This window comes from Tamandua tetradactyla, chromosome 16, assembly GCF_023851605.1.
Source record: "Tamandua tetradactyla isolate mTamTet1 chromosome 16, mTamTet1.pri, whole genome shotgun sequence".
NCBI lineage: Eukaryota > Metazoa > Chordata > Mammalia > Pilosa > Myrmecophagidae > Tamandua > Tamandua tetradactyla.
Window position 1 is genome coordinate 82,972,386 of NC_135342.1, and position 27,157 is coordinate 82,999,542.

General features: G+C 61.9%; 3 protein-coding genes across 3 annotated transcripts; 1 reads left to right on the forward strand and 2 right to left on the reverse strand.

Annotated features, from left to right (window-relative positions):
- Nucleotides 1-295: 295 nt before the first annotated feature.
- IL17C (interleukin 17C) lies at nucleotides 296-1,956 on the forward strand. The gene is made up of 3 exons (XM_077133669.1): nucleotides 296-367; nucleotides 641-966; nucleotides 1,318-1,956. The coding sequence occupies exons 1-3, from the start codon at nucleotides 365-367 to the stop codon at nucleotides 1,580-1,582; spliced, it is 594 nt and encodes a 197-aa protein (XP_076989784.1). The 5' UTR covers nucleotides 296-364; the 3' UTR covers nucleotides 1,583-1,956.
- Nucleotides 1,957-4,594: 2,638 nt separating this feature from the next.
- CYBA (cytochrome b-245 alpha chain) lies at nucleotides 4,595-13,023 on the reverse strand. Its single transcript, XM_077133670.1, has 6 exons — nucleotides 12,918-13,023; nucleotides 7,319-7,388; nucleotides 7,046-7,120; nucleotides 6,761-6,844; nucleotides 6,190-6,271; nucleotides 4,595-5,076 (listed from the first exon to the last, which is right to left on the reverse strand). The coding sequence occupies exons 1-6, from the start codon at nucleotides 12,973-12,975 to the stop codon at nucleotides 4,870-4,872; spliced, it is 576 nt and encodes a 191-aa protein (XP_076989785.1). The 5' UTR covers nucleotides 12,976-13,023; the 3' UTR covers nucleotides 4,595-4,869.
- A 1,506-nt stretch (nucleotides 13,024-14,529) lies between these two features.
- On the reverse strand, nucleotides 14,530-26,528 carry MVD (mevalonate diphosphate decarboxylase). The gene is made up of 10 exons (XM_077133269.1): nucleotides 26,396-26,528; nucleotides 22,200-22,270; nucleotides 21,598-21,712; nucleotides 20,464-20,610; nucleotides 19,153-19,352; nucleotides 17,613-17,687; nucleotides 17,202-17,420; nucleotides 16,687-16,802; nucleotides 15,744-15,852; nucleotides 14,530-15,122 (listed from the first exon to the last, which is right to left on the reverse strand). The coding sequence occupies exons 1-10, from the start codon at nucleotides 26,463-26,465 to the stop codon at nucleotides 15,042-15,044; spliced, it is 1,203 nt and encodes a 400-aa protein (XP_076989384.1). The 5' UTR covers nucleotides 26,466-26,528; the 3' UTR covers nucleotides 14,530-15,041.
- Nucleotides 26,529-27,157: the final 629 nt, after the last annotated feature.

A 27,157-nucleotide genomic window follows, 5' to 3' on the forward strand; every position in this document is an offset into this window, starting at 1 on the left:
TCCGGCTCGGAGCTGAGTCAATGTCGCAGATGGCGGAAGGAAAGCCCTTTTGTCGAAGCTTCGAGAATATCTGACCACGCAGTCGCCACTTATGGCCCCGTTTGCAGGAGCTGCTGCGGCGGGACGGCGGGGGGCCGCCAGCCCAGGGCTGGGGGCGACAGGGGTGACACGGGGGAGGGACAAGGAAGCCTGTGGCACTTCCCAGGAGGAAGTGGCGTTTGGCTTGGTCTCCGGATTTTCCCCAGGTGTGGCCCGCGGTATAAAGGGCGCCACAAGCCAGCTGCCGCCAGGTGTTCCACCAGGTGTCAGGTGTTCCACCAGGTGCCAGGTGCGCTGCCGCCGTTGAGCGCTTCGAGCCGCCGCCATGGTGAGCCCGGCGCCTGCGCAGTAGGGCCAGGCTCTGCGAGTTGGGGGTTGGGCAACCCCAGGGCTGAGGATGTTGGGGTGGGGGCCAAAAGCCCTCAACTCTTGGGGGAGGCCTGGTGTGCTGGGTGCCTTGGGGTGAACTGCCAGCCCCTCTGAACCCCCATTTTCCCATCTGTAAAGGAGGAGGCTGGACCCCACCTTTGCACAGGGCAAGCTGGCGGGGAGCTTGTGCCCCCTTACTGGGGTTCATCTGACCACCCACCTGTCTCACCAGCATCTCCCCAGCTTCCTGCTTCTTCTCTGGCTGCCCACCCTGCCAGCCCACCACGGTCCCCCACACGGGGGGGGGCCCCACACCCACGGGACCCCGCGCTGCTACCCGGCCGAGGAGCTGCCCTTCGGCCAGGCGCCCCCACATCTGCTGGCTCGAGGCGCCAAGTGGGAGCAGGCTCTCCCTGTAGCCCTGGTGTCCAGTCTGGAGGCAGCGGGTCGCAAGCGGCAGGAGGGGGCCCCAGCCTGGACCCAGTGCTCGGCGCTGCGCTCTGAGGAGGTGCTGGAAGCCGAGGTCCACCGGCGCTCCATCTCGCCCTGGAGATACCGGTGAGGACGGCTCCCCTGACCCAGGCAAGGAGGTCCCTGGCCTGTGGCCTCAGTCCCGGCAGGTCTCCGAGCCTCAGTGCCCTCCCTGGGGGCCGGTCCTGACCTGCCTGGGGAAACTGAGGCTCCTGCCCATTTACTGTCCACCCCTCCACACACCCGTCCCAGTCCTCAGGTACCAAATTCTGGGTCCCCAACCTGGGCCCCTGCAGCAGCGAGGCCTGGTGGGGAGAGAGGGGGAGGCTCCCGGGGGCCGCGCCCCTGCTGCCGTGCGCCAGGAGGGCCATCAGTGGGCGCCGACTGTGTGCCCAGGCCTGTGCTGAGTTGGCGCTGCCCGCACCCCTGCTCCCGCAGCGTGGACACGGACGTGGACCGTTACCCGCAGAAGCTGGCCTTCGCCGAGTGCCTGTGCCGCGGCTGCATCAGTGCCAAGACCGGCCGCGAGTCGCCGGCCCTCAACTCCGTGCCGCTGCACCAGAGCCTGCTGGTCCTGCGCCGGCGGCCCTGCTCCCGCGACGGCCCGGGGGCCCCCACGCCCGGGGCCTTCGCCTTCCACCCCGAGTTCATCCGCGTGCCCGTCGGCTGCACCTGCGTCCTGCCCAGGTCCCAGGCACGGTGACCGGTGACCACCCCCCGCCACAGCATGGCCCAGTCGGGTCTCCTTGGAGCTGGGAGAGGCACAAAGGCCCCTCCTATTTATGTGTATTTATTAGTTATTTATAGGCCTTGGGAGGCCCTGGGAGCCGGCGCGGAGCTGGGGGTCCCGGGCAGGTGGTGAGCTGGGGGCGCCGGGAGAGCACGTCCTGCCGCTGGGGCTGCAACCCGCGTTCAGTTTGCTCTTTCACAAAGAGACACTCAGGTCGGGAGGCACCCGGCACCCCCGCTGGACGTCTGGACAGCAGCCGCGGCACACGGCTTCCGACGGCCCCTCTGCACCCGGGCCCCTGCCCAGCTCCAGGCCACTCTGAGCTCCCACTTCCCAGGAGGAAACACTGTGCCTTTAGTTTCTTAATAAACAATTGTTATTTATTTTTAATTTAAATGTGTGCTATTAGGCGGATAACCCCCCACCCCGGAGTTAAGACCTTTGGGCATTGGATGAGGCCCCCACCTCGCCTTCCCCCATCCCTGGCCCAATTCTGGTGTGGCTTCCAGAAAGCTCCGTGCAAAAATGAGCCCATGCTTCTGGGAGGGGGAGCTAACCTGGGGGAGTACACCTGCTCCTTGGGGGTGTCTAACCTGGGGGAGTGCACCTGCTCCCTGGGGGGGGAGGGGTCTAACCTGGGGGAGTGCATCTACTCCCTGGGGGGGAGGGGTCTAACCTGGGGGAGCGCACCTGCTCCCTGGGGGGGGAGGGGTCTAACCTGGGGGAGCACACCTGCTCCCTGGGGGGGCCTAACTGGGGGAGTGCACCTGCTCCCTGGGGGGGAGGGGTCTAACCTGGGGGAGCGCACCTGCTCCCTGGGGGGGAGGGGTCTAACCTGGGGGAGCGCACCTGCTCTCTGGGGGGGCCTAACTGGGGGAGTGCACCTGCTCCCTGGGGGGGAGGGGTCTAACCTACTCCCTGGGGGGGAGGGGTCTAACCTGGGGGAGCGCACCTGCTTCCTGGGGGGGTGTAACCTGGGGGAGTGCACCTGCTCCCTGGGGGGGAGGGATCTAACCTGCTCCCTGGGGGGGGAGGGGTCTAACCTGGGGGAGCGCACCTGCTTCCTGGGGGGGAGGGGTCTAACCTGCTCCATGGGGGGGAGGGGTCTAATCTGGGGGTGTGCACCTGCTCCCTGAGGCTTCCTGGGCAGCAGAGATGGACTCACACCACGAAGCCAAGCCCTGACCTTCCACGCAGTCCACATGGTGGGCCCTCTGCACTGGACACCTGGGGACTCGCCTTTCCACCCAGGGACAGGCACCCCCACTGCCCGCAGATAAGTTCACATCTGTCCCCAGCCCCCCGAGTGCAGCCTCCTCTGGAAACAGGGTCCTGCAGATGGCCTTGGCTGAAACAAGGCCCCACTGGGGAGGGTGGGCCCCGGTTCACACGCCTGGGGCTCAGGGCAGGAGGAAGCCCAGGGAGGAGGCCAGGGCATGGTGGGGCTTGGGGTGTAGCCAGCAGCCAAGGATACTGAGGGCGGCTGGAGCCTCCACCAGATGCTGCATGTCCAGGAAGGGCCCCGCAGGGCGCCAGGCCACCACCTGGAGGCGAGGCATCCATACTGTGGCTTTGTGCCCCCAAACCGGAGGCAGCAGGGGCCCCAGAAATGCCACTTCTACCAGGCAGGTCCCGGGCAGCTTGGGGCTCAGTGTACCTCCGGTGACCCACCAGGCCCGGGCAGCTGAGCTGGCAGTGCCACCCCCTCGGGTCTTCGGCTCACTGGCCTCCAGGACAACTGGGGCCTGGTCTCTCATGCCGCTGCAGGACTGTCCAGAGCACATGAGGCGTCGGAGTGGGGGCCCCTGGAGCTGTCCTGGCTCAGCCAAGCCCACCCCCCATTTGGAGGCTGGGTTTCCCCACCTGAGACTTGGCAGCTGAGGGCTGGGGTTAGGCTGGGGGGTGGCTGGACGGCTTGCTGGGACCCCCCTGCCTAGTCAGCCACTCTCCCACCCCTGTGGGCCTGAGGACTGGGAGAGCTGCCAGGGAGCCCCGTGGAGGGGTCTTGGGGGGCACCCTGCAGGAGCCGCCTTCTCTGAGGAGAGACTCTCCCCCAGTTCCAGAGAGAGTGTCCTCACTGGGGACATCAGGAAGATGGGCCTGGGGGAGGCAGGGGAGCAGGAAGGGCGGTCAGGTGGAGCCCACGGCCGTGCAGAGGCTCAGAGAAGGGAGCAGATCAGGTGTGTCCAAGGGTTCGTCAGCAGGAGGCCGAGGAGAGCGCGATGGGCGTGGAGGGTGGGTGATGGGCAGCTGTGGTCCTGCAAGAGGCCCCTGCCGGCCACCGGGGTCTCCGCGGCCCTCTGGGGCTGGGACCAGCTCTGGGGCCCTGGGGCGAGGCGGCTGCATGGGCACAGACTGCCCAGGCCAGAGGTCCCCAGACAGGAGGAGCCTTAGCACTGATAAAGGATGACCGCTTGGGAAGCAAGTGGGCAAACAGGAGGTGAGGCATTTAAGGAATTCTCTGGACCTTAGAGGAACTTTCTAACAGCGGGGCATTTGGGGGGGGGTGTCGGGGGGAGAAAGGTGGCCCTCACTGGCGGTGTGAGCCGAAGCCACGCTTGGGGGTGGAACAGGTCCTACGGGAGCTCCCGGGTGGAGGGGGCACAACCGGAGCCCAGGAGGGCCCAGCCTGCCCTGCCGAGGCCGAAAAGCCTGTGGAACAGAGTGACGGTGGGAGACCAGAGGGCGCATGTAGGGGCAGGTCCTCCCCACCCCCGGGTCGGGGCAGACAAAGCCACCAGGCCTCACCTCTGCTTTTGAAGAAACGAGACAAAGAAGTCAAGGGTGCGCTGGGCTCCTCCAGGAGCCCCTTGCTTTACCCAGATCTGCTTCCCCTCTTCACTCAGCCCCACCGGGTGTCCCTAGAATCCCAGACCCACGAGTGGTGTCAGGGATGCTCCAGGGGAGACAGGAACGGAGGGACAAACGATTTGCGTCACTCTTCCCAGGCCAGGGAAGTACATTTCCACAGTAGAAATAAAATACTTGGAATTCCAAATACTGTATTTCATGGAATATGCGGTGCATCAACATTGTATGTGCCCCTAAGAAAGAAAACGCGGCAGCAGGTGAAAGCGAAACCCGGCCGAGCCTGACAGGCGAGGGAGGGGCCCGCTCCGGAGCCCCGCCCCTCCCCGCCCCGCCCCCCCCGCCCGCGGTCGCCCCGCCCCCAGGGAGAGCCGCACGCGCGGAGCTTGGACGCGGTTTATTGTGGGGGACGCAGCGCCCCGTGGTAGCTGTGGGGCAGCGTCCGGCGCGGGTCACACGACCTCGTCGGTCACCGGGAAGGGGCTGTCGTGGGGGCCGCCCGAAGGGACCCCCGCCGCCTCCTCGCCGGGCTTTCTGCGGGCCTCGGCCGGGGGCCGGGGCGGGGGCTGGCTGGGCGGCTGCTTGATGGTGCCCCCGACGTGCGGGCGCTCCTGCGGCTTCGGCTCGATGGGCAGCCACTGCTCGCCGCGCACGGCCGCCTGCGGGCGAGGGCCACGCTGGGAGCCGCCCTCCCGCCCCCGGGCCCTCCCCAGGACCCCGCGTCTCTGCCGAGGAGGCCCCGCCCCCCACGCAGGGCGGGCGCGTGTGCCCGGCGTGGCGCCCAATCCTGCGTGCCCTGTGACCCTACCAGCACACACTGATAAAATGTGCACCTGTGGCCCTACTACCGAACTTAGGGACTAGAACATTCTGTCCTGAAGGGTGAAGAGAAAGTTCATAGGAGAAAATGTAGGAAAATATCTTTAAAAAATAAATGCACAAACCATAAAACAAATAGAGAAAGACACACTTGTGGTCAATGAAGGACTTCACAAAGTTAACAGAGCTTTAAGAGAAAGGGAGGCAGTGTCCACGTCTAAAACTTCCAAGCTAAAATGTACGGGAAATTCTTGTGGATTAACAGGAAAAGAACGCGACCCTAAGCGAAGGGCAAGGAAGGCCAACAGGCAACCCACAGGAAAGAAACTGGGGCACGAGCGCCCACGCAGGGGCGCCCACTGGACACTGCGAGATGGCAGGCTGCATGGCGGGGAGGGAGCCCCCAGGCACTCAGCTCCCTTCTGTGCAGCTGGACACCAAGTTGCCCCGACCCAGAGGTGACAGGCGTGGTGTCCCCGGGACAAAGCAACAAAGCAGCACATGAGGCTGCTGCTGCAGGGCTGGGGGTGACCGTGGAGCTCAAGGGGTCAGTAAGTGGACGGTGAGGGCCCCTGCCTGCCCTCCCCAGTGACGGCTTCCCTCACCCGCGCCCGGGTAACGTGACACCCTTTCCTCAAGCCTCAGGATGGCCACGCAGCACCTACAGCGTAGGTGAGCCCCCCCCTGCCGGGGGTCCTAAAGCCCACCCCAAGGCTGGAGAAAAGAGAACTTAGAGGAAGAAAGAGGCTGACCACAGAGCCAGGCTGGGCCCTTGCTGGCTGTGTGACCCTGGGCCAGCAATGCCCCTGTCTGTAAATCTAGGGTCCCCACTGCACCCCCACCCCTGTGTCACAGCAGGTGCACTGGACCCTGAGTTCTGGGCGCAGCTGCAGAGCCGGTGGCGAGGACTGCCCAGGGCTGGGGCGGCTGGGGCGCGGGGGAACACCACTTACCAGCAGGTAGATGCCGCTCGCAATGGCCAGGCAGGCAGTCCCCAGGATGGTGGCCAGCAGGAAGCCGGCGGGTATCGACAGCCTGGGGGGTGACGGGAGGGGCAGACAGAGGGGCAGTCAGGGTAGGGGGTGGCCCAGGCCTTGGGATGAAGGCCAGCTGTCCCCGGGCAGGCCCAGCCCAGCCTCTAAGTTTGGGCCCCCGGGCTGCTCCTGGCCTTACTTTGCACCTCGCCTCTGGGACACCTGCCCCAGGAAGCCCCAGCGGCCGTGGAGAGGCCCCGGGCGGGCAGCCCAACCTCGGCCCCACACTGACCACCACACACCTGCCCCAAGGAGGCACGCCCTGCAGCCATGTGACCTGAAGCGAGCATCGCCCAGATGAGCCAGCCAGGCCACCGAGGCGGGCAGACTGTCACGCAGTGCGATGTCATGGGTGCTGCCCGTGGGGCTGGGCTCTCCTGGAGGGCATCCGGGCAGGGCGGCCCCGACGAGGCCCCAACGAGGCCCCGGCGGCCAGGCCAGTGGGGTGGGCAGACCCCAGGGCCCACAGTACCCCGGGTGGGGGGCTCACCCGAGGTGCAGCAAGGCCCGGATGTAGTAGTTTCTCGTGAGGGGTCCAAACAGCTTCACCACTGCGGTCATGTACCTCTGTCCGCTGGGGGGGAAGGGGACAGGCGGGGGTCAGCACCCGTCCACTCGCCATGCCCCCTTCCCAGAGCGCCCGGCACCTGGGGACATTGCAGCTGGGTGGGCACCCAGCCTGCTTTGCCACGTGGCAGAGGGGTGGGGGCAGAGCCCGGGAAGGCCAGGGACAGTGGCCAGCCCCCAGGCAGGTGGGGAGCTGGGGGTCACTTACCAGCGCTCCATGGTGGAGCCCTTCTTCCTCCTTCCCCGGGGGTATTCGAGCAGGCAGATGAAGACGCCCGCCGCGCTGGGCGCCCAGTTAAGGCCACAAGGGGACAGAGAGGCCGGGAGGGCTGGGGACGGCCCTGGGGTTTGGTCCCTGCCCAATGGGAGAGGACAGAGGCGAGGCTGGGAGAAAAGGGGGCTCAGGGGATCCCCGCCAGCCAGGACCCATCCCTGGGGCTCCCAGATTGCTGAGTGGGCCACCTGCCTTCAGGAAGGATACATGGAGTAGGCTCCGAAGTGCCACTCAGTGAACTGCCCGGCTGTGGCCACGATGCCACCCGTGAGCAGAACTGCGGGCAGAGGGAGGGTGGCTCAGGGGGGCGCTCAGGGGCCACCCCTCACCCTGCAGCCCACCCCGGCCAAGGCCACGGAGGCCCCCTGCTCCCGCCACGCCCAGCCCCCAGCCCACCACGCAGCTGCCCTCGGTGCGTCATCAGGCTGGGGAGTGGGCCCTGCGATGGCAACGGGGGTCAGTCAGGGTGAACCCCAGGGGGGTAGCCGGTGGCAGGGGCGGCCCCATTGCAGCCAGACATTGCCCCCCGGGCTCCAGGATGCCCCCGGCATTTCACCCGCAACGTTTACACTCCCGAGCGGGCTGTACTGCGCCCCCACGTTTTCCACCCTAACCCCGCTGGCTGGGCGCAGGCGCTCTCACACCCCCTGCCGCCCCAGGACGAGTGCACCTGTGGGAGCGTGACAGCTTTTCACAGACGGCGCCCCGGCCCCCCACCTGCCTCGCCCCCCACCGCCTCCGGGGCCGTCGCAGGCGCCCAGTTGGGGCTATTGGGATAACCCCATGTCGCGCCGTCCTTTTTAACCCAGTCTGACAGTGAATGTGACGTATTTTAGTGACTGACCACAGAAAATTTAACTGTTTCTGCTCTCATTTTGTGGGGGTTTAAAGTCACCCTCCTGTTGTTTCCTCTTTCCCTTACTGCCTTCTGCGGAACCCTCATCCCTCTGCACAGGTGTGGAACTGGCTCCCCTCATCCCTCTGCACAGGTGTGGGCCTGGCTCCCCTCATCCCTCTGCACAGGTGCGGGCCTGCTCCCCTCATCCCTCTGCACAGGTGTGGACCTGGCCCCCCTCATCCCTCTGCACAGGTGTAGGCCTGGCCACCCTCATCCCTCTGCACAGGTGCGGGCCCGGCCCCCCTCATCCCTCTGCACAGGTGTGGACCTGGCCCCCCTCATCCCTCTGCACAGGTGTGGACCTGGCCCCCCTCATCCCTCTGCACAGGTGTGGACCTGGCCCCCCTCATCCCTCTGCACAGGTGTAGACCTGGCCACCCTCATCCCTCTGCACAGGTGCGGGCCCGGCCCCCCTCATACCTGGCCCCCCTCATCCCTCTGCACAGGTGTAGACCTGGCCACCCTCATCCCTCTGCACAGGTGCGGGCCCGGCCCCCCTCATCCCTCTGCACAGGTGTGGACCTGGCCCCCCTCATCCCTCTGCACAGGTGCGGGCCTGGCCACCCTCATCCCTCTGCACAGGTGCAGGCCTGGCCCCCCTCATCCCTCTGCACAGGTGTAGACCTGGCTACCCTCATCCCTCTGCACAGGTCCGGGCCTGGCCCCCCTCATCCCTCTGCACAGGTGTAGACCTGGCTACCCTCATCCCTCTGCACAGGTGCGGGCCTGGCCCCCCTCATCCCTCTGCACAGGTGCGGGCCTGGCCCCCCCTCATCCCTCTGCACAGGTGTGGACCTGGCCCCCCTCATCCCTCTCCACAGGTGTGGGCTCCCCTCATCCCTCTGCACAGGTGTGGACCTGGCCCCCCTCATCCCTCTGCACAGGTGTGGACCTGGCTCCCCTCATCCCTCTCCACAGGTGTGGGCTCCCCTCATCCCTCTGCACAGGTGTGGGCTCCCCCTCATCCCGCTGCACAGGTGTGCAGTGACGCTTCTGGATAAACACCAGAGCGAGTCCTGAGGGCTGAACACGCTCCTGCTCGCAGTGGGGGTGGAGGCGCCGCCCGCCCACAGGTGACAGGTGCTTGGACTGCTGGCCTCGTCGCCTCCCCTTCCTGTCAACCAGCCCAGTTCAGATGTCCCCAGATGTCCCCGGACACCCTTGACAAACTTTCATTTAACCAGGCTCCATCTAATCAAGGTCCTTTTATTTGGTGGCTGTATGTCTCTGTCACCTTTTAAAATCTAGGACAATTTCATCCTTTTTAATTTCTCAGGATCCTGACTTTTTCAGAGTCTGGGAGCATGTCCCACATTCTAGATCTGTCTGTCTTTCTCAGGGCCAGTGCCCTGTCCCCAGCCTGCAGCTCCTGGGTCCCGGATGCGAACTCCACGGCCCAACCTGACTAAAAGACATTTGACAAGAATTCTTCAAACGTGGTGGCGGATACTTCATATTCCCTCCCATCAGGTCAGTTTGTCCCCCTACTTATCCTTACATTTTTAAGTACATTCCTCCAAATGTCTAAATGATAAAAAATATCCTACTTCCTGAATCACAAGCGAACTTGAGAAGGGCTACCTTCAGTTTCGCCTCCAAATTACTTCTTCTTTTTCTGAATTTATAGTCAACGCTTACTTACCAACTTCTTCATTTCTTCCGTCCCACTTCTGATTTCACTTCCCCTCTTGTAACATGACTAGCCCTTTCATGGAGAACAGGACTCTCTATAGATCTGGAAATGCCTTCATTTGTCAATGATAGTTCATCTGGGTGCTGAGTTGATATGTTTTTCCCTCAGCACCTAAGATGCTCGTCCATTGTTTCCTGGCACCTCTTATGGTGATGACAAGTCTACAGTCGGTCTGGTAGTAATTCATGTTTTTCTCTCTAGTTGCTGAGATTTCTTGAATCTGAGGTTTCTTCAGTTTGGAAAAATTCTCCTTGCATACTTTCTCCCCTCATTCTTGATGCTGTCCTCTGGAACTCTCATTAAACATCCATTGGGTCTTCCTTCCGAACAGGACTCAACTCCTGTGTGCTCAGTAGTTAATTCTTCAGGCTGCATTCGGTAATGTTCCCTCAGAACCATCTTCCATTTCATTAATTCTCTCTTCGCCTCTACATAATGTTCAGTTCATCCGTTAACCTTTCATGACCCTATTTTTAAATTTCTAGGCATTCTATCTTAGTCCATTTGGGGCACTGTCCTGTTTTTGCTATGTAACTTTCTAGTCCTTTACTTCTGACAAAACACACCTGTTCTAGGTCTGTTTCAACGGTGCTGGCGTCTGGTGCTTAGGAGACACACCTGCTCCTTCAGGGCTTCCTCAGCAGCACTTGCCTGAGTTCTGTCTGTCCAGCACGGTGTCCTGCAGGAGTCTCAGCTGCCCTGCTCTGGGACTATCCTTACACAGCAGTTTTGCATTTGCCTCTGCTGGTGGTCCCGAATCTGTCTCATCGTAATATTCTGGCACAAGGGTGGAGAAATTCAGCCCTCCCACCCAGGCCCAGAAGACGCCTGAGTTTATGGGTGTTTGTTTTGCACGTGACATTTTTTCCCAGCCAAAGCCCTGGCGGCAGACAGCGGGGTTCCTCCCTACTCCCAGGAGCTGGATGCAATGGCTTTTCTCGTCTGTTTCTTGTCCACAGAGCACTGCCTAGCTCCCGCTTTGTACACGTGGCCTGGTTTCAGCTCTGTCCAGAAGCCCACCAGCCCCTGACTCCCCAGCGTTAGACCCTGCTCTGTTTTTGTACACTGTAGATTCCCCATTCTTGGTTTGGAGCTCAGCTGTCTATTAACTTTTTGGTTTGTTCATTAGCGTTTGTGTGTTGGAAGAGGAGAGAGATTCCTTGCGTGCTTAGCTGGGCGGTGACCCTTCCCCAAACGGAGCCTCACCTCTACTACCTGCCATCAGCCAGAGGAGGGCATGACTGGCACATGGGCACATACCTGCCCCAGAGTCCACAGCGGCATTACAAGTCAAAAGGTGGAAGCAAGCCCAGTGCCTGACCAGCGAGAAGATCAACAAAATGTGGCTCTGAACAAGGGACATCACCTGCTGGCAAAGAGGGTGAGGCACTGGTGCCTGTAAAACAGACCCTGGCATTACATTGAGTGAATGAGCTGGACACAAAAGGGCAACATTACACGATCTCACTGATGTGAGAATTAACCAGAACATACAAACTCACAGAGGGAGAGAAGGTTACAAGGTACGAGGGGCGGGGGTGGGGGCCCAGGGTGTTAGTGCTTCGCGTTTGGTACCAATAGTGGCAGCGGGGCACACTGAATGGAATTTTCAGCATGGGGTTGTATGCCAGGAAGCGGTTAAATGGCAAAGGTTATATATATCGTGTATCTGACCACCATACAAATTTTAAAAATAACATAACTGCCCCCCCCCTCCAGGAAGGCATGAAGACTCATTCTTTCATCCACAAATACTCTTGGGGTGCTGACCACGTGGGGTGCCAGGACGCAGCCATGGGTACACTGGCCAAGGCCCCACTCTCTGGGGTATGGGGACTGAGACACCGTCCAGAGTGAACTGGCGCAGGGAATGTGATGAGAACGTGAGCAGGAGGCCTCGTGCTGGCCGGTGAGTAGAGGGGCACCCTGGCCATCACGCCAGCGGGAGCAGCCTGTGCAAAGGTCCTGGGGTACAAACCAGCTGGGCCAGCTGGAGGCCTGCATGGCTGGAGTGAGGAGGGGCAGGGGCTACAGAGTGCCCAGACTGGAGTTTACTGAGCATGCAGGGAAGGGACAGGGAGCGACTTAGTAGGCTTTTCTAGGAGTTGGATGAGGCTGCCAAGAGCACTTGGCCAGCCCTGCCCAGTCCTTCTCCCCGTCAGAAGGCTCCACAAAGGGAGGGCCCCAGGGTTCCTGTTTGAGGAACCTGAGACGCAGCCTTGAACTTCCCTCAGTCCGACCATCTGGAGTGGACACAAGTGGACACACATGCCAGTGCCGTGGACATGAGGGCAGCCACGGGGACCAGGGCCTGGGGTCTCGGTTCCCAGTGGGGCCTGTCCTGGGTGGGAGCAGCTGGGGAGGGAGGCCAGGGGACCCTCCAGCAGGCTGCAGTGGGAGCAGCGGGGGGAAGCAAGCAGACCCCGCTGTCCTCCCCCCCTCTAGGCTCCAAAGGGAGGCGACCGGCCGAGCCCAGAACAGGCTGACCCCCAGACTTCACTCAGGACAGTCCCCTTCCCTCCTAAGGGGCTGAGTGCTGGACTGGGTGCCGGCTTCCCACTGCTGGGTCCCCAGAAACCCCCTCCGTGGGGGCACAGGTGCAAGTCCTCCTGGGGGCAGCGGCCGGAAGGGAAGAGCAGGGGGCCTCGGGCAGTTCCCTCTCGCCTCAGCACCCCCCGCCCCCACCCCCACGGGCACCCGGTGTCTCGCGCACGCTCCTCCCGGGAGGCGACAGCGTCCACATCCAGTGCAGCGGTGTCGCCCCCGTCCCCGCCCAGCTCCCGGCCCCTAGGCGCCAGCGTGATTAGGGGGCCCCACAGCCTCCCACAAAGAGCAACTTCTGGGCGCTTGCTCGGTGGTTTCCAGGCCCTTGTGAAACCCGGACTTCCTCCTGCGGGGACCTCAGGCCCCACAGGGACAGGGGCCGCGGCGGAGCGCCCTCTCCCTTGCCCCAGGCCCACCGCCCCAGGACCCTACCTCCAGGCCAAGGGGCTGCAGGGTGGGGCGCCCCGTCCCCGGAAGCCACGGGCCGGAGCGCCGGGACGGCAACTCCCCCTCCCTCCCCGCACGGGGTCCGAGGGGGCTGCAGGCGCAGGACGCGGCCTCACCGCTGCCACCGGGACTCCCCGGACACCCCGCCCCGCCGCTGCCCGCAGCCTGGCCCCGGCCCCGGCCCCGGCCCGGCCCCGGCCCGGCCCGCCCGCCCGCGCACTCACTCAGGCCGGACGCCAGCGCCTGCTCGTTGGCCCACATGGCCCACTCGATCTGCCCCATGGCGGCGGCCCGGCGCACTGGACGCCCGAGGCCCCGCGCGCTCCAGGCCCCTCCGCCCCGCCCCGCCCCGCCCCGGCCCGGCCCGGCCCCTCGGCGCCCCGCCCCCGGCATCCCAGTGGCCAGGCCGGAGCAGCCCCGCCTAGGGGAAAGGTGGGGAAACCGAGACTAGGAGGTGGGTGGGACTTGGCCTGGGTTTCCGGGGAGCTGCCCCCAGGCCTTCTGCTCACCAGCTGACACGGCCGCAGGGGCCCAGGCAGCCTCCTGGGTGTGGCGGCTGGGCACCCCCGGAGGCAGACGGGGTGCAGGACCAGTGTGGGGACATCTGGGGGTCCCGGGGGCGGAGAGGCAGGACAGCCGGCCCCCAACCAGTCCCCTCTGCTCACTCGCTGCTCCTAGCACCCTCCAGCAGCCCTGCCCTGACTGACGCCCTGGCCCCGAGTGCCCGACCCTGGCTCACCCAGGGTCCCCACCCCCGCTGCTTCCGGGTGGGCCCGGGGGCCTGCGTTTCGGCAGGTCCAGGGTGGGATAGCAGAGCTCAAGTGTGGGTAGTCCCAGACACTGTGCTGGAGCCTCGGGACATGGCGTTGCCTGGCCTCAGGGAGGAGACATGGAAGCTGAGGGCCAGAGTCCACCTAGATGGCACTGAGCACAGGCTGCAGGGTGCCCCCCACTGAACGCCCCCAAGGGGGTCGGGTCACCGAAGAGTGCAGCTGGTTCCCATAGGAGCCCCTCCCCCCACGTAGGAGAGCAGGCAGACAATGCTTGGGCCGTCCCCAGGCCACCTCCTCTTGCCGGTAGGGTGCTGGAGACTGAGGCAGCCCAGGACGGCTGGGTGGGGCCAGGAGCCTATTCCCCCCAGCTGCCAGGTGGCTCAGGAAGCCGCCCACCCCCGCACACTTCTAACACATGCCGGGCTTGAGCAGTGGGGTGGCCACCCCCACTTCCGCAGTTCAGCGAATCAAGACCTCATGTGACCGTCTACAGAACACAATGTGTAACCCCGGGAGCCCCGGAATCCGTGTCGGCCTTCTCCCCAGGCCCGGCCCGCAAGGGGCTCCCTGCACAGGCCCTTGCTCCATGGTACAGGGTGGCAGGTCCAGGTCTGGGGACAGGAGAGGCCTCAGCCCCAGCAGGGAAGGGCCAGCCCCCCACACCACCTGCTGCAGCCTTCCAGGAGACTTGAGAGGCAAGTGGAGACCCCCCACCCCAGGCCTGGTAGGATGCCCAGCCTGGCCCGGCCTTCCAGGTGGGGTGAGGCACCAGGTCCAGAGCTCAGCGGGCTACAGTGTGTGGAGCCCAGCGTGCAGAGCTCCCTAACTCAGACCAAGCAGTTACCTGTCACCCACTGTGGGGGCTGGGCATGGCTCTGTCCCTAAGACCCTGGCCAGTTTCAAGTCTGCCCAGGTAAGGCACACCTGGTGGGCCCCAGCACACAGCACCACCCTCCCTGCAGCCCTTCCTGGTGGGGCTGTCTTGATCTAGCTCTGTGACCTCAGAGTGGGACCCTGGGGCCATCAACTCCTGGCTAAGAACACAGATGCAGCACACAGCGAGTCAGCGACACTTTTTTATTCTAGGCCAGCAGACAGGACATGATATCCACTGCCAGCGCCCACCTTATCGCCCACACAGCCCAGCAGCTGCCCCTCCAGGTCAGGCCGGTGACCCCCAACCATGGGGGCTAAAGGAAGAGCTGCCCGCAGGCCATGGGGCCTCTTCCTGGGGGTCTCTCCTCTCCTGTCCTGACCCGAGTGAAGCCCCAAGTCTCTGCTAAGGCCACCTGCGTGGAGGGGCCGCCATGACCCCGATCAAGACCCGTGTCTGGGGGTGGCGGGCAGCGAGCCCTGGCAAGGAGACACAGCTCCGACGTCCCAGCCCCAACCCGACTCAGCGAGGCACACGTTACAGGCGGGGACGGCGTGGCCCACACTCTGCCAGCCGGGCCCCAAGCCCAGGAACCCCAGAGCCCCAACACCAGCGTTCAGCATCACCCCAGCTCCCCAGGCCCAGCGCAGCAGCGCCTCTCTGAGTGGCGGCAGTAGCAGCAGCTCCGGCTGGAGACATGGTCAAGCAGCTGGCTTTGGCAGGCCATCAGCGCCCAGGAGGTGGAGGTGGGGGTCATCCAGCATCTGGGGACCAGGCCCCACCTAGGGGGCAGAGAAACCCATGGCAGGTCCCCGGGGGCAGCACCATTCCAGGCCTCCACCCCACCCCACCTCCGGTGCCCTTGAGGGAGCTCAGAGGTGACATCAGAAGTCACACAGGGGCAGAGGTGAGCACCTGCCGCTCTCCCCTAGCAGGTTAAGTCCAAATAAGAAGCTGAACCTCCAAGGGGAGGCCCAACTAGAGGGTCCCACACCCCAGCAAGCTCCTTCAGACAGGTGCTCCTGCCCCCATGCAGGCTCCAGGCCCGTTGGCCTCCAAGTCCCGCAGACGCAGGGAGGGACATAGCCATAAAGCGGCAAGAACGCAGCCCTGGGCATGTGGCCTCCCAGTGGACAAGAGGGCCAAACCTGGAATCAGACTCATCTGAGCCGGGCACTGAGTGTGGAGCCCAGACAGGAGACGGGTGGGTGGGCCCAGACCCCAGCTGAGCGCCCTATGCACGTTAAGAGGGTGGCCAGGAGATGGGGACGACACTGGGGCCAAGCTGGTGTCCATTCCCCAGGTGCTCAGCACTGGAGATGCTGTCCATGCCCCCCGCTAGCTGGAGCAGAGTGAGGGTCAGGCAGCCTCCCAACCTGCCTGGCCATGGCCTCCGGCCTCACCTGTGTGGAGATGATGTACCTGACGCTGCCAGGGCTCGGGTCCACGGCCAGGGTAGCTTTCAGCTCGTTCGAGAGCAAGACGGGCTTCACTGGCAGTCCCTTCAGAAACCTGGTGGACAGGAGGCAAGGTCATTGGGCCTGGATGGGGGGGTCCTCCCTTCCCTGAAGCTTTGGGTTCATGGCGACTGCTCAACCCGATGGGGTAGCACAGCTTAAGAAGTAAAGGCCCAGTTCAACCCCCTGGGTTCCTCATGCGCTCCTAGGTCAGCAGGCAGCCCACCTGACAGAGCGGACAGATGTGGTGCACCCCTTTCACACATGGCCTGACCCAACGCCAGGAAAGCTCCCAACCCTGAGGCAAAGCAGGGCTCCCATTACTTCCAAACTGCCACCTCAAAGGGGCAGCCCCTCGCCTGGAGTGAGGTCAGGGCAACTGGCAGCAAAGTCAATACAGCCTGCCATGCTGACGGTGTGCCCAGGCGCCTGCCTGGGGCCCGCGCAGTGCCCAGCACCCCCAAGGGAAACGCACCCAGTGTCAGGGGACCAGCGGGTAGCCGGACTTGCTCTCCTTGTCCTGATGGAAAAGTACCTCTGACCCCTCCCCTCTGGGCACACAGCCCCTGCCCAAGGCAGGAGGAAGTAAGACCCCATGGGCTCAAAGCAGAGAAGCGCTGGGGCCCCAGCTGTGGGGGGGCACTGACTCTAACGGGGGCCATGGGCTCTGCTCACACCTCAGTGCTATCCCTGTGATGGCTGAGACGGGAAGTGACAAGGCCCAGTCACAGCCCTTCACACTGGGGTGCAGGATGGAGTGAGGGTGCTTGGGCAGCTGCTGGGACCCTGTTTGGACCATGGCCCTCGTGCCCAGTGTCACACGGTCTCGACAACCCGCCCCTCCTAGTGCCACCAGTTTCCAAAAGGAAATGAGGGGGCAGTGCCTCACTTGTCTCCTGCGCCCTCGGGGGGGAAGCTGTGTCTCACGACAGCCACAAACTCATCCACGGTGTCGTCCAGGGTGAAGATCACGGCGTTGGGGCCCGCGTCAAACGTGTACGCCACCTGTGAGGCAGGGCGCAGGTGCTCACACAGCAGCTCTGCTCTGCTGCACGACCATGTCTCAAGGGCCACCTGGGCCAGTCATTCCCCGAGGAACCCAGGGCAGGGTGGCCTGGATGGCATCCCTGTGTGCTGTGACCGTGGCACCACAATCCAGGGGACAGAGGAAAGGCAAACTGCACGTGCTGCCTGCAGGCTGGTCAACAGCCATGCTGGACAAAAGCAACAGAGTAGGACAGAGACTGACCCAGTGAGGGTCTGGCCATGTGCCGCACTCAATGGGGTGTGCGCGATGCTCGGTGCAGGGCCAGTTTCCTCGGCTGTGCTCACAGTCAGACTGTAGCCCTCCTCGTGTGGCTCCTGGAGCCGGTGGAAGCCGGGGCCGGCCCCGCCCGGACCTACCTTGGTCTGCCCATGGTGGGCATTGAAGCGGTGCACAAGGTGGATGATGCGCCTGGAGGTATCGTTGAGGTAGGAGATGGGGGGGAAGGTGTCCAGGCAGGTGGCGTGGAACTGGTTGCTGTCCTTCATGGTCAGCTGGCCAAAGCCCTGGAAGTCCCGCTCCCGGATGCACCGTGTGATCTCCGCCATGCGTGCTGGCACCACCGCCTCAGCCCGGAACTGCGGGGCAGCAGGCCAGGGACCATGAGGCGTGGGTTTGGAGAACGTGCCACACTGGGCTCTGCTGGGAGCCCTGGGCACGTGGGCCAGCTGTGGCAGCCAGCAGGCTGGTGTGCAAACCCATGTGCTCACTGGGACCCAATGTGCTGCGCCTCCCCCAGGGGATGTGGGCTGGGGCCCCCGGCTGCCTACCCTGAGAAGAGCACTGGTCTCCACACTGGCCTGCATGCCCGCTGTGCTGCCGGTCTGCTTCTTCTCGGCACTCACCTGCAGAGCACAGGGCCATGAGCGCCCCCACCCCCACCGCTGCCCCCGGCACTGTGGGCCAGCGCCCCAGGGGGAGGTCGGCTCCTTCCTCAGAGCACAACCCTGGGAGACCAGGCGGCAACGGAAGAGCCAGCAAGGCCTCTGTGGGCCCACCCAGAAAGCGGCCAAGAGCTGCCAAGATGCGAAGCAGGTGGGCTGCGAGAAAAGCAAGCAGGAAGGACACGCACCCCCCACGAGCACCTCCATGCCGTGGGGCAGAAGCAGCGAGTGGGGCCTCTGGAGAGGAGCCTGGGCTGTGGCCCCAGATGAGCTGCACTGCACACCCACCGCCTCTGTGCCTTGAGCAACCTTGCAACACAACTTCTAAATTAAGAAAGTGCTCAGGTGAGGTCGCTCTACCCGCCCTGACACAACCCCACTCCAAAGGGAAACACCCACGATGCTCTGAGAGGGCCTGACTGTCTGAGCTGGGTCCAGGCGGATAAACGAGGGCACGGGAAACACACAGCCCCTCTGAACAGGGTGGGGCATGGGGGCAGGTCCGAGAGCAGTGGTCTAGGGAGGACCAGACCAAGGGCGACCCCGTCTCTGACAGGTCAGCAGGTCCCACTGACAGTCTGTTTTTTATAAGCCCTTATAATGTAAAAGCCATTCTGTGCTCATGGCCCCACACAAACAGGAGAGGGGCCTGACCCAGCTCACAGGCCTCCCTCCGCTGACCCTAGATTTGGTTCCAAGTTGTGTGTAGCAGGTGTGATCCAAGAGGGCTTCCTGGAAGAGGTGGCCATAGAAAGATCAATCCTTAGATGCAGAGACCTGAGGAAACCCACTGGGTGTGTCTGTTGGTGGGAGAAGGGGGGAGGGCAGGCCCTACTCATCCAGGCTGAGTGTGCCCGAGGCAGGGAGGAGACTGCAGGGCCGGGACACATCCCCGAGCAGGCTCTCAGACCCCAGAGGGGTGGTCTGAGCAGGGAAGACAAAGTCCCACCTGCAGACAAGAACACAGTTCAGAACAAAGGACGGTCCCCAGCCATGTGCTGCCCCCAACACCAACCCCCACCCCTGCGGCGTGCCCTCAGGCTGTGCAGAGACTAGGAAATGAGGTGCACACCCCCAACTGCACCCTGGAGCTGCACCCTGTGTGCTTGTGGCCAGCCAGGGGTGCTGGCGGAGGCCCTGGGACTTGGCCTTCCTTGGTGGCTGCCATTCTGAAGCCAGGGCCAAGTGACCCCAGCAGAGGTGATGCAGTTCTGGGAAAGGCAGCTTCCCGGTGGCAGAAGAGGCCGCTCCCTTGCTGGTGCAGGAGTCGCACCCAAGCTCTGCCTGCCCGTGATCCAGAAGCCTGGGACACATCTATAACCAGCACCTTCCCGCTTGGAGAGACGGAGGTTCTGTCCTCGGCTCTGTCCCCGACTCCTGAGCAGGAAGCCAGGCCCGAATCGCACAGCTCCTGGGTCTCACTCACCACAAGGACGAGAACACGGAGCTCAGGCCAGTGAGACTCGGGGGCAACCTGCCGGGCAACACTGTCCTTTCCGTCAGGCCGCTCGCCCATCTGCCACTCCACAAAGCCACCATATAGGCTGCGGCAGGCGCTGCCTGAGCCCCGGCGAGCCACTTCCGAGAGCTCGCTCTCCACCCCGTAGACTTGCGCGAGCGTGTAGGCTGCGGGCAGGGAGGGGTGGGAGGAGAGACTCAGAGAGGGCCACAGGCAGGCACCAGGCTGTGCTCAAAACCAGACACCACTTCTACAAAGTCCCCTCCCCAGAGGGAATCCGAAAATCCTGAGATGACAAAATGTCCACCCATCCACCCTTCCACCATGTCCTCAGCTTTCATCGAACGCACGCCCTGGAAACATCAAGCAGACTGGGGCACATCACAGGCCTCAGGGCTGCAAATTAACGACACCACGCTGGAGGAGGCTGGAGTGGACGTGTGGCAGACCGAACCAGGGTCCACTGGGTCAGGGGCAGTTTCTCTGAGGTGTGACTGAACTGGGCTCTGAAGGACAGGAAGTGTTGGAAAGAACTCTGGGGCATGGCAACCTGAGGAACGTGGCCCACTCGGGACGACTGGCACCGCAACGTGGCAGTAGTGCTAGGGGAGAGGGGCAGCAAGGGCAGGCCCGGTAAAGGGCCTAGATGCCAGGACATGGCGCTTGGAGAACCCACCCACGCTGTCTGTATGGCAGCTCCTCCTTGGGGACCACCCTCTGCACATGCAGCCCAGAGGGGCTGACCTCACCTCCAGGCTTGGCTCCCCCACTCCCTGAGCTGGAGCCAGGTCCATAATCGTCCTCCTGGGACTCCTGCTGGTGGCCCGAGGCACCCCCTCTTCTCTATCCTCAGTGGTGAGAGGAAGGTGTGAGCCTGCTGCGGGCTTGGGGGAGGGTTCAGCCAGAGTGACCCAATCCAGAGGAAAGCAGAGGGGGAGGGATCCCTAAGGACACTGCCAGAGACCCTGGATCCAGCTGCACCCCTTGGATTTTTTATGTGCGCAAAGAAATCGGCCCCAATTTAGGCTTGGACCAGTCTGAGCTGGGTTTCTGTCACCTTCAATGTAGGGGTCCTGATAAACGGAGAATCAGCCAAGTCTGACCATTCAGATACATGTTCCAGGAAGAGACTGAAAAGCCAAGAGATGATGGAGACCTGACGAGGACGTGCTGAGCACAGGCAAGATGCCTGGGCAGCCAAGCTGGCCTGGACCCCGAGAGCTGCGGGTGCAGGGGGCAGCCTTGGGGCCCCAAGCAGGCGTCTTTGTGGGTACCCACCTAGGCAGGCATAGCCTGCTGCCGAGGACGCTAGGCCCGCAGCCGTGGGGAAGTTGTTCACCGACGCGACGTGGACCTTGTAGCTGAGGCTGAGGGGCAGCGAGTTCCCGTCCTCCGTGCTGCTGTGCTTCCGGGCCAGGCAGCGGACTGAGGGTGGGGATGGGCAGTGTCAGGGCCCAGGGGCAGGCAGGGCTGGCCTGACCATGCTCCCGGCTCCTCGCCTGCCCTCAGGTCAGGAAGATGCAGGAGCACAGCCCAAAATCAGACCCTGCTCCTCCACACGGAGCACAGCAGACCCCAGACCCAGACCTTAAAGCTGGGGGGTTCTGTGTGCATTCCCTGGGTGTGCTTGTTTGCAAGGATGTATGTACCCTAGAAAAGCCATGTTTTCCACATTTTAATCCTAATCCCATTTTGTAAAGGCAGCCGTTTCTTTTTGTCCCTATTCAGTACTGTGCGTTGGAAACTGTAATTACATCATCTCCCTGGAGATGGGACTCAATCAAGAGTGGTTGATAAACTGGATTAGGTGGAGGCATGTCTCCACCCATTCCAGCTGGGTCTTCATTAGTTTACTGGAATCCTATAAAAGAGAGATTCAGAAAGAGCAGACAAGAACGACATAGCCACAAGAAGCAGAGAGTCCACCAGCCAGCAACCTTTGGAGACAAAGAAGGAAAATGCCTCCCGGGGAGCCTCATGGAACAGGAAGCCAGGAGAAGAAGTTAGCGGATGACGCTGTGTTCGCCATGTGCCCTTCCAGATGAGAGAGGAACCCTGACTGTGTTTGCCATGTGTCTTCTCACTTGAGAGAGAAACCCTGAACTTCATTGGCCTTCTTGAATCAAAGTATCTTTCCCTGGATGCCTTAGATTGGACATTTCCATAGACTTGTTTTAATTGGGACATTTTCTCAGCTTTAGAACTGTACACTAGCAACTTATTAAATCCCCCCTTTAAAAAGCTGTTCCCCTATTCCTAGTATATTGCATTCTGGCAGCTAGCAAACTAGAACACTGGGTCAAAGGGCACCTTTGTCAGATCAAAAGGACCAGAGGCATCTTTCCTGCGCTGGGACCCTCTTGGGGCTGGGAAGGCAAGGAGGGGAGGAGGGAAGGAGCAACCTGAACTCACTCTCCCTGAGGCAGGCCTGCAGGCGTGGCAGCCCTATGTCTTCCTCTGTGCCGTTCAGCCAGACCCGGTCCTCCGTGAAGTCCTTGCTGATGGCAGCGGTCGTCGTGGCCTTTAACTAGGAAGGAAAACACGGCTCACCATGGGGACCAGAGCACTGGGAGGTGACTGGCTGAGACCCCAGTGCTGCTGAAGCGGCCCTCTGTGATCACCACACAGGGGCAGGCATGGCCCTTGCTAGTAAAAGGGGGAGGCCGAGGTGGACGGGCAGTGGGAAGGCCCTAGTGGGCCCCGGAGGCCCAGTGCCCCCACCCCTACCCTACAGCCCACAGGACCAAAGCAGACCCTGGAGCACGTGGGCACAAGCAGCTGGAAGACAAGGCCCCAGGGTGCATGCCTGTATGTGAGACAGGGCCCAGGCCGCGTGTGCGTGCATGCGTGTGTGCGTGTGTGTGGTGAGACGAGTCCCCAGGGTGTGTGTACGCGTGGGCTGGGCACGCACAGCTGTGGGACGTGGCAACAGAATCAAGGGTATCTGGAGCCCCTGTTGTCACCAAGCCCCCACCCGAGCGTGCGGGTGGGAGGCGTCCCCTTGGCGCACACACCTGGTCCTGGTGCAGAGTGACGCTCAGCGAGGAGTTGATGGGCAGGACCAGCTCCTCGTCCCGCTTCCCCCCTGGAAGGAACAGCCGATCAGTCTTCCCATGCAGAGCCACCCATGGCTGCCCCAGCCCCCAGCGCCCCAGCCCTGGTCTCTCTCTCTGCCTTAACAGAGCACTCCCACTCCACATTCTGAGTCCTCCTCCTCTGCTGCCCGTCTTCTGGGAGCTTCTGGGGCAGCTCCCGCCTCCTGAGCTCTCTGTTCCCAGGGCTTTTTTGCCCCCTGCCGTGGTCACCTTCTTCCATCCGTTCATCTCTTGGGGCCCCCAGTGCGAGCACCCTGATCACCTACCAACGCCCCCAAACCTCACTCTCCTTCCTGGGACGCTTCTGCCCCTGAAGGTGCCTCTGGCGCGCTGAGCACTGCTGCCCCTGAAAGCCCGCCCTCCTCCAGCTCACAGCAGGGCCCAGCGCCGCTCTTTGAGAATGGCGGGCCAGTGCCAGGGACAGGCAGTCGGCCCCGCCTGGCAAGTCACACTCACATACAGCATGGAGTGTGCCTGGGGTCAAAGGCACCCAGTCTCACAAGGCCACAGGGCCAGACCCTGGTCCTGGAAAAATGGATGGACGCCCTTTTCCCTCTGCTCTCCACCAGGAACTAAACACCCTGGACACTCTCTATAACCAAGCGTAAGAAAACTCAAAGGTGGTGAGGAGGCAGGCTAGGCCTCATCACCCAAGGCATGACATGGTGGTGGGCCTGGGATTTCCTTTTTGTCTCAGTATCCCAAATTTGGGGCTGAAGAGACCAACAACCCCAGAAAACCCAGAGGTGCAGGGGAGCAAAGCTCCACCAGCAACAGCCTCACAGAGGACCAGGAAGGGGACAGCCTAGTGAGACAACGTTTTTAGGGTAACTGCTCCACCAACCCCCAAAACCACAGAAGACCGCAGCCCCACCCCCGCCTGGGCCGGATGAGGAGAGGCCTGGATGTCCACTGTGACATCCAGGATGTCACATCCTTTCTGCTGAGAAAGGATGGTGCTGGAGAAGCTGGGACTTCACACGCCCCAGCTCCACACACCCCACCCGGTGATATCAGAGGCCGAGTGGAAGGGAGTCAGGACTTTTACCCCAACAGTGGGAGCCAGGCCACCCCACCATGTGTCTGGGGCTGACGTCTACCCCACGTGGGGCTAACAAAGCATCCTGCCTCCCTGCTGGACCACTGTCAGGAAAAACAAACAAAATACAGCTAAAACAGAAGGGTCTAAGTAAGATTCAGATTCTCAGAACACGACACCTGGGATGTGCAGTTTTCAGTTAAATAGCCCTCGTCACACTGAGATCCAGGAAGATTACGCTGAAAGGGAAAAGGCTCGCTAGGCCAGGTTCTCTGACCAGGTCCTGGGGCAGCCGTGACAACAATGCTTCCACGAGCAGCTACCACATGCTCGAAACAAATGGCACCACAGCCGCAGCCAAAAATCCCCAGAAGCCATAAAGAATCAAATGGAGATTTCAGAGCTGAAAACTGCAGTGACTGGAATAAGAGTCACTGAGCTGAAAGGACAGAGTCCGGAAACCACAACATGGCCCACCACACCAGCAGGCTGCAGAAATCACGGTCCTATCCACAAATGCAGAGAGCCCCTCACCACGCACAACGCTCACGGTAAAAGCTTTCAGGAAAACAGGAATGAAGAGGAACTTTCTCAAGTTGACCCAGTGCATCTCCAGAGAGCCGCAGCCAACTCCACACCTGCTGGTGAAGGCGGGTGCTTCCCCGGGACGGGGATCACGGCCAGCACGCCCTCTCACACTCCCCCAACGTCGTGCTGGGGTGACGAGGCAAGCAAGGAAAGAAGAGGCCCACAGTTCAGAGATATTCGCAGATGACATGACGGTCTACACAGAGAATCTCAAGAATCTACAAAAACTTCCAGAAGTAATAAGTGAGTTCAACAAAGCCGCAGGACACCAAAGCCCAGTGCATTTCCGTGCGTGGCGATAAACAGGGGCACTGTACCTAGTCGACCACGCCACATACAATCAGTCAGAAACCGAGAAACACGTAGGGGTAAATCTAACAAGTCTCGTACACAACCGTACACTGAAAATTATACAACACTGAGGAAAGAAATCAAAGATCCAAATAATCGAATTCATGGATGTAAGACTCAACTAATGAAGATATCCATTCCCCCCAAATTTATATATGGGTTTAAACTGTTATATAGCTATCAAAATCCAAGCAAGACTCTTTGTAGAAATAGACAGGATTGCGGGCCACGGTGGCTCAGCAGGTAAGAGTGCTTGCCCGCCATGCCCAAGGACCAGGGTTTGATTCCCGGTGCCTGCACATGTTAAAAAAAAAAAAAAGAAATAGACAGGATTATTCCAAAATTTAGATGGGAAGGCAAAGGAACCAAAATAACTCAACGATTTGTTCCACACCTCATACAGAAATTAAATCAAAATGGATCACCGACTTAAATGTAAAACTGTAATATCTGTAGGGAAAAAAAGCAGAAGGAAATCTTTGGGCTCTAGAGCTAGGCAAAAAAGTCCTTAAGAGTTGACACCAAAAGTATAACCCACAAAAGGAAAAACGGATACGCTGGACCTCAACAAAATTCAAGAGCTTCTTTTCTGCAAAAGACCCCATTAATAGGACAAAAAAAATCAAGTTACAGATTGGGAGGGTGTGCTCGAAAGGATGTATGTGCCCTAGAAAAGCCATGTTTTAATCCTAATCCCATTTTGTAAAGGCAGCTGTTTCTTCTATTCCCTATTCAGTACTGTATGCTTGAAACTGTAGTTAGATCATCTCACTGAGATGTGATTTAATCAAGAGTGGTTGTTAAACTGGATTAGGTAGAGGCATGTCTCCATCCATTTGCGTGGGTCTTGATTAGTTTCTGAAGTTCTATAAAAGAGGAAACATTTTGGAGAAAGTTAGAGATTTGGAGAGAGCAGAGAATGCTGCAGCACCACGAAGCAGAGGGTCCACCAGCCAGCGACCTTTGGAGATGAAGAAGGAAAATGCCTCCCGGGGAGCGTCATGAAACCAGAAGCCAGGAGAGAAAGCTAGCAGATGACACCGTGTTCGCCATGGGCCCTTTCAGCCGAGAGAGAAGCCCTGACTGTGTTCGCCATGTGCCTTCTCACTTGACAGAGAAACCCTGAACTTCATGGGCCTTCTTGAACCAAGGTATCTTTCCCTGGATGCCTTAGATTGGACATTTCTATAGACTTGTTGTAATTGGGACATTTTCTTGGCCTTAGAACTGTAAACTAGCACTCATTAAATTCCCCGTTGTAAAAGCCGTTCCGTTTCTGGTATATTGCATTCCAGCAGCTAGCAGGTTACAACAGAGAAAATCCATGCCTGCCAGGTAACCCACAAAGGGTCAGCATGCCGAGTACACAGAGTCCTCCCCAAACTCAACCGCGAGAAAGCCAACATCCAACGAGGTCACCGGCACAGACCTGGGTCCACCGACGAGGACACGCACGGACCAGGGAACACAGTTAAAGACGTGCGCCCACACTGGCCACTAGTGCAACGTGAACTGAAGCCACGGATACCACCACACACCTGTATCACGGTGGCTAAAAACACCAGCAACGGGGACATCAGTGAATGCCTGCCAGGATGCTGAAAAATGGATCCTGCGCTGCTGGTGCGACTGCAACACAGCCCAGCCGCTCAGGAAACATCGGGCAGTTCCTTAACAACCCAAACAGGCAACTACATTCGGAGCCAGGCCCTGCGCTCCCGGACACAGCACAGAGAAACCACACCCGTTCACACAAAACCCCGCGTTGTTCACAGCATCCGCGAACTAACGGGGTGCCTCCCGAGGACGGGGCGCCCCTCAGCAACCAGGGGGTGCAGGGGTGACGCCGCGCCGCAGGCCGGGCCTCAAGGCCGTCAGGCCGGGCGAGGACAGCCAAGCCCTGACGGTGGCATGCGGAGTCACCTACTAACGTCGGGGCGGCTTCGCACAGCCGCCCGTGGAGCCACCGCAACCCCGACATGAAGGCTGCTGTGGGGAGAGGAGGGAGCAACGACGCGAGCGGCCGGGGCCGGGCCGCGGGGTCCGGCTCAGCGCTCGGGGCCGCAGAGGGAATCCGGGCCCCGCGGTGCCGGCCCAGCCTCGGGGCGGCGGCGCAGGCAGGCGGCCCCGTCCTTACAGTACTTGACGACCGCGATGTTGACGGGCGCGGTGCAGGTGACCACGACGGGCGGCTTCTCGGACGCCATGCTCGCACTTCGCGCCTCCGGGCCCGGCACCGACCTCCGCCCGCGCCCCAGGCCCAGCCACCGCCTCCGTCTCACGCGCCGCGATTGGACAGCGAGGCCCGGCGGCTCGCGCGCCGTCCAATCAGCGGTGGGCCGGGCCACGCTCCACCACTCAGCCAATAGGACCGATCGGAAGATAGGCTCCCGACGCTGGACCCGCCCCCGGTCGCCGCCTGGGGAGTGAGGCGGCTCTGCGCAGGCGCCGGGTCTGCGCAGGCGCGTGGGGCGGCCCTGGCGGGATGGGGCTCGAGGTCCTTCCTACCCCCTCGTCCCTGCGTGCCTGCTCCCGGGGGGCGCCCCTGCCCTGCCTCCTCGGCCGGAGGGTGAAGGGGAGGAGAGGCCGCGCTGGGTGCCGGACACCTGCCCGGTCCGAACGACTCCGTGCCCTGGGCCCGCCCCGCGCCCTCCAGTCCGGGGGTCTCCTGCGCCCCCAGGCCGGGCCCCTCCGCTGGGGGGTTGAAGGCGTCGGCGATGGCATTTCGGTGCCCTACCCCTTTACGAACGTCCTCCGCGTCGGAAGGTTCCGGCTTCAGAGGACACGAGCGTCCGCGGTGGGCAGCCTCGTCTCGCCCCTCGCCGCCCCCCTCGCTCGCGTCTCCCCGGGGCCGGGGACCCCCGCGGCCTCCGGGGCGTCCGGCGCTGCACAGCAGTGG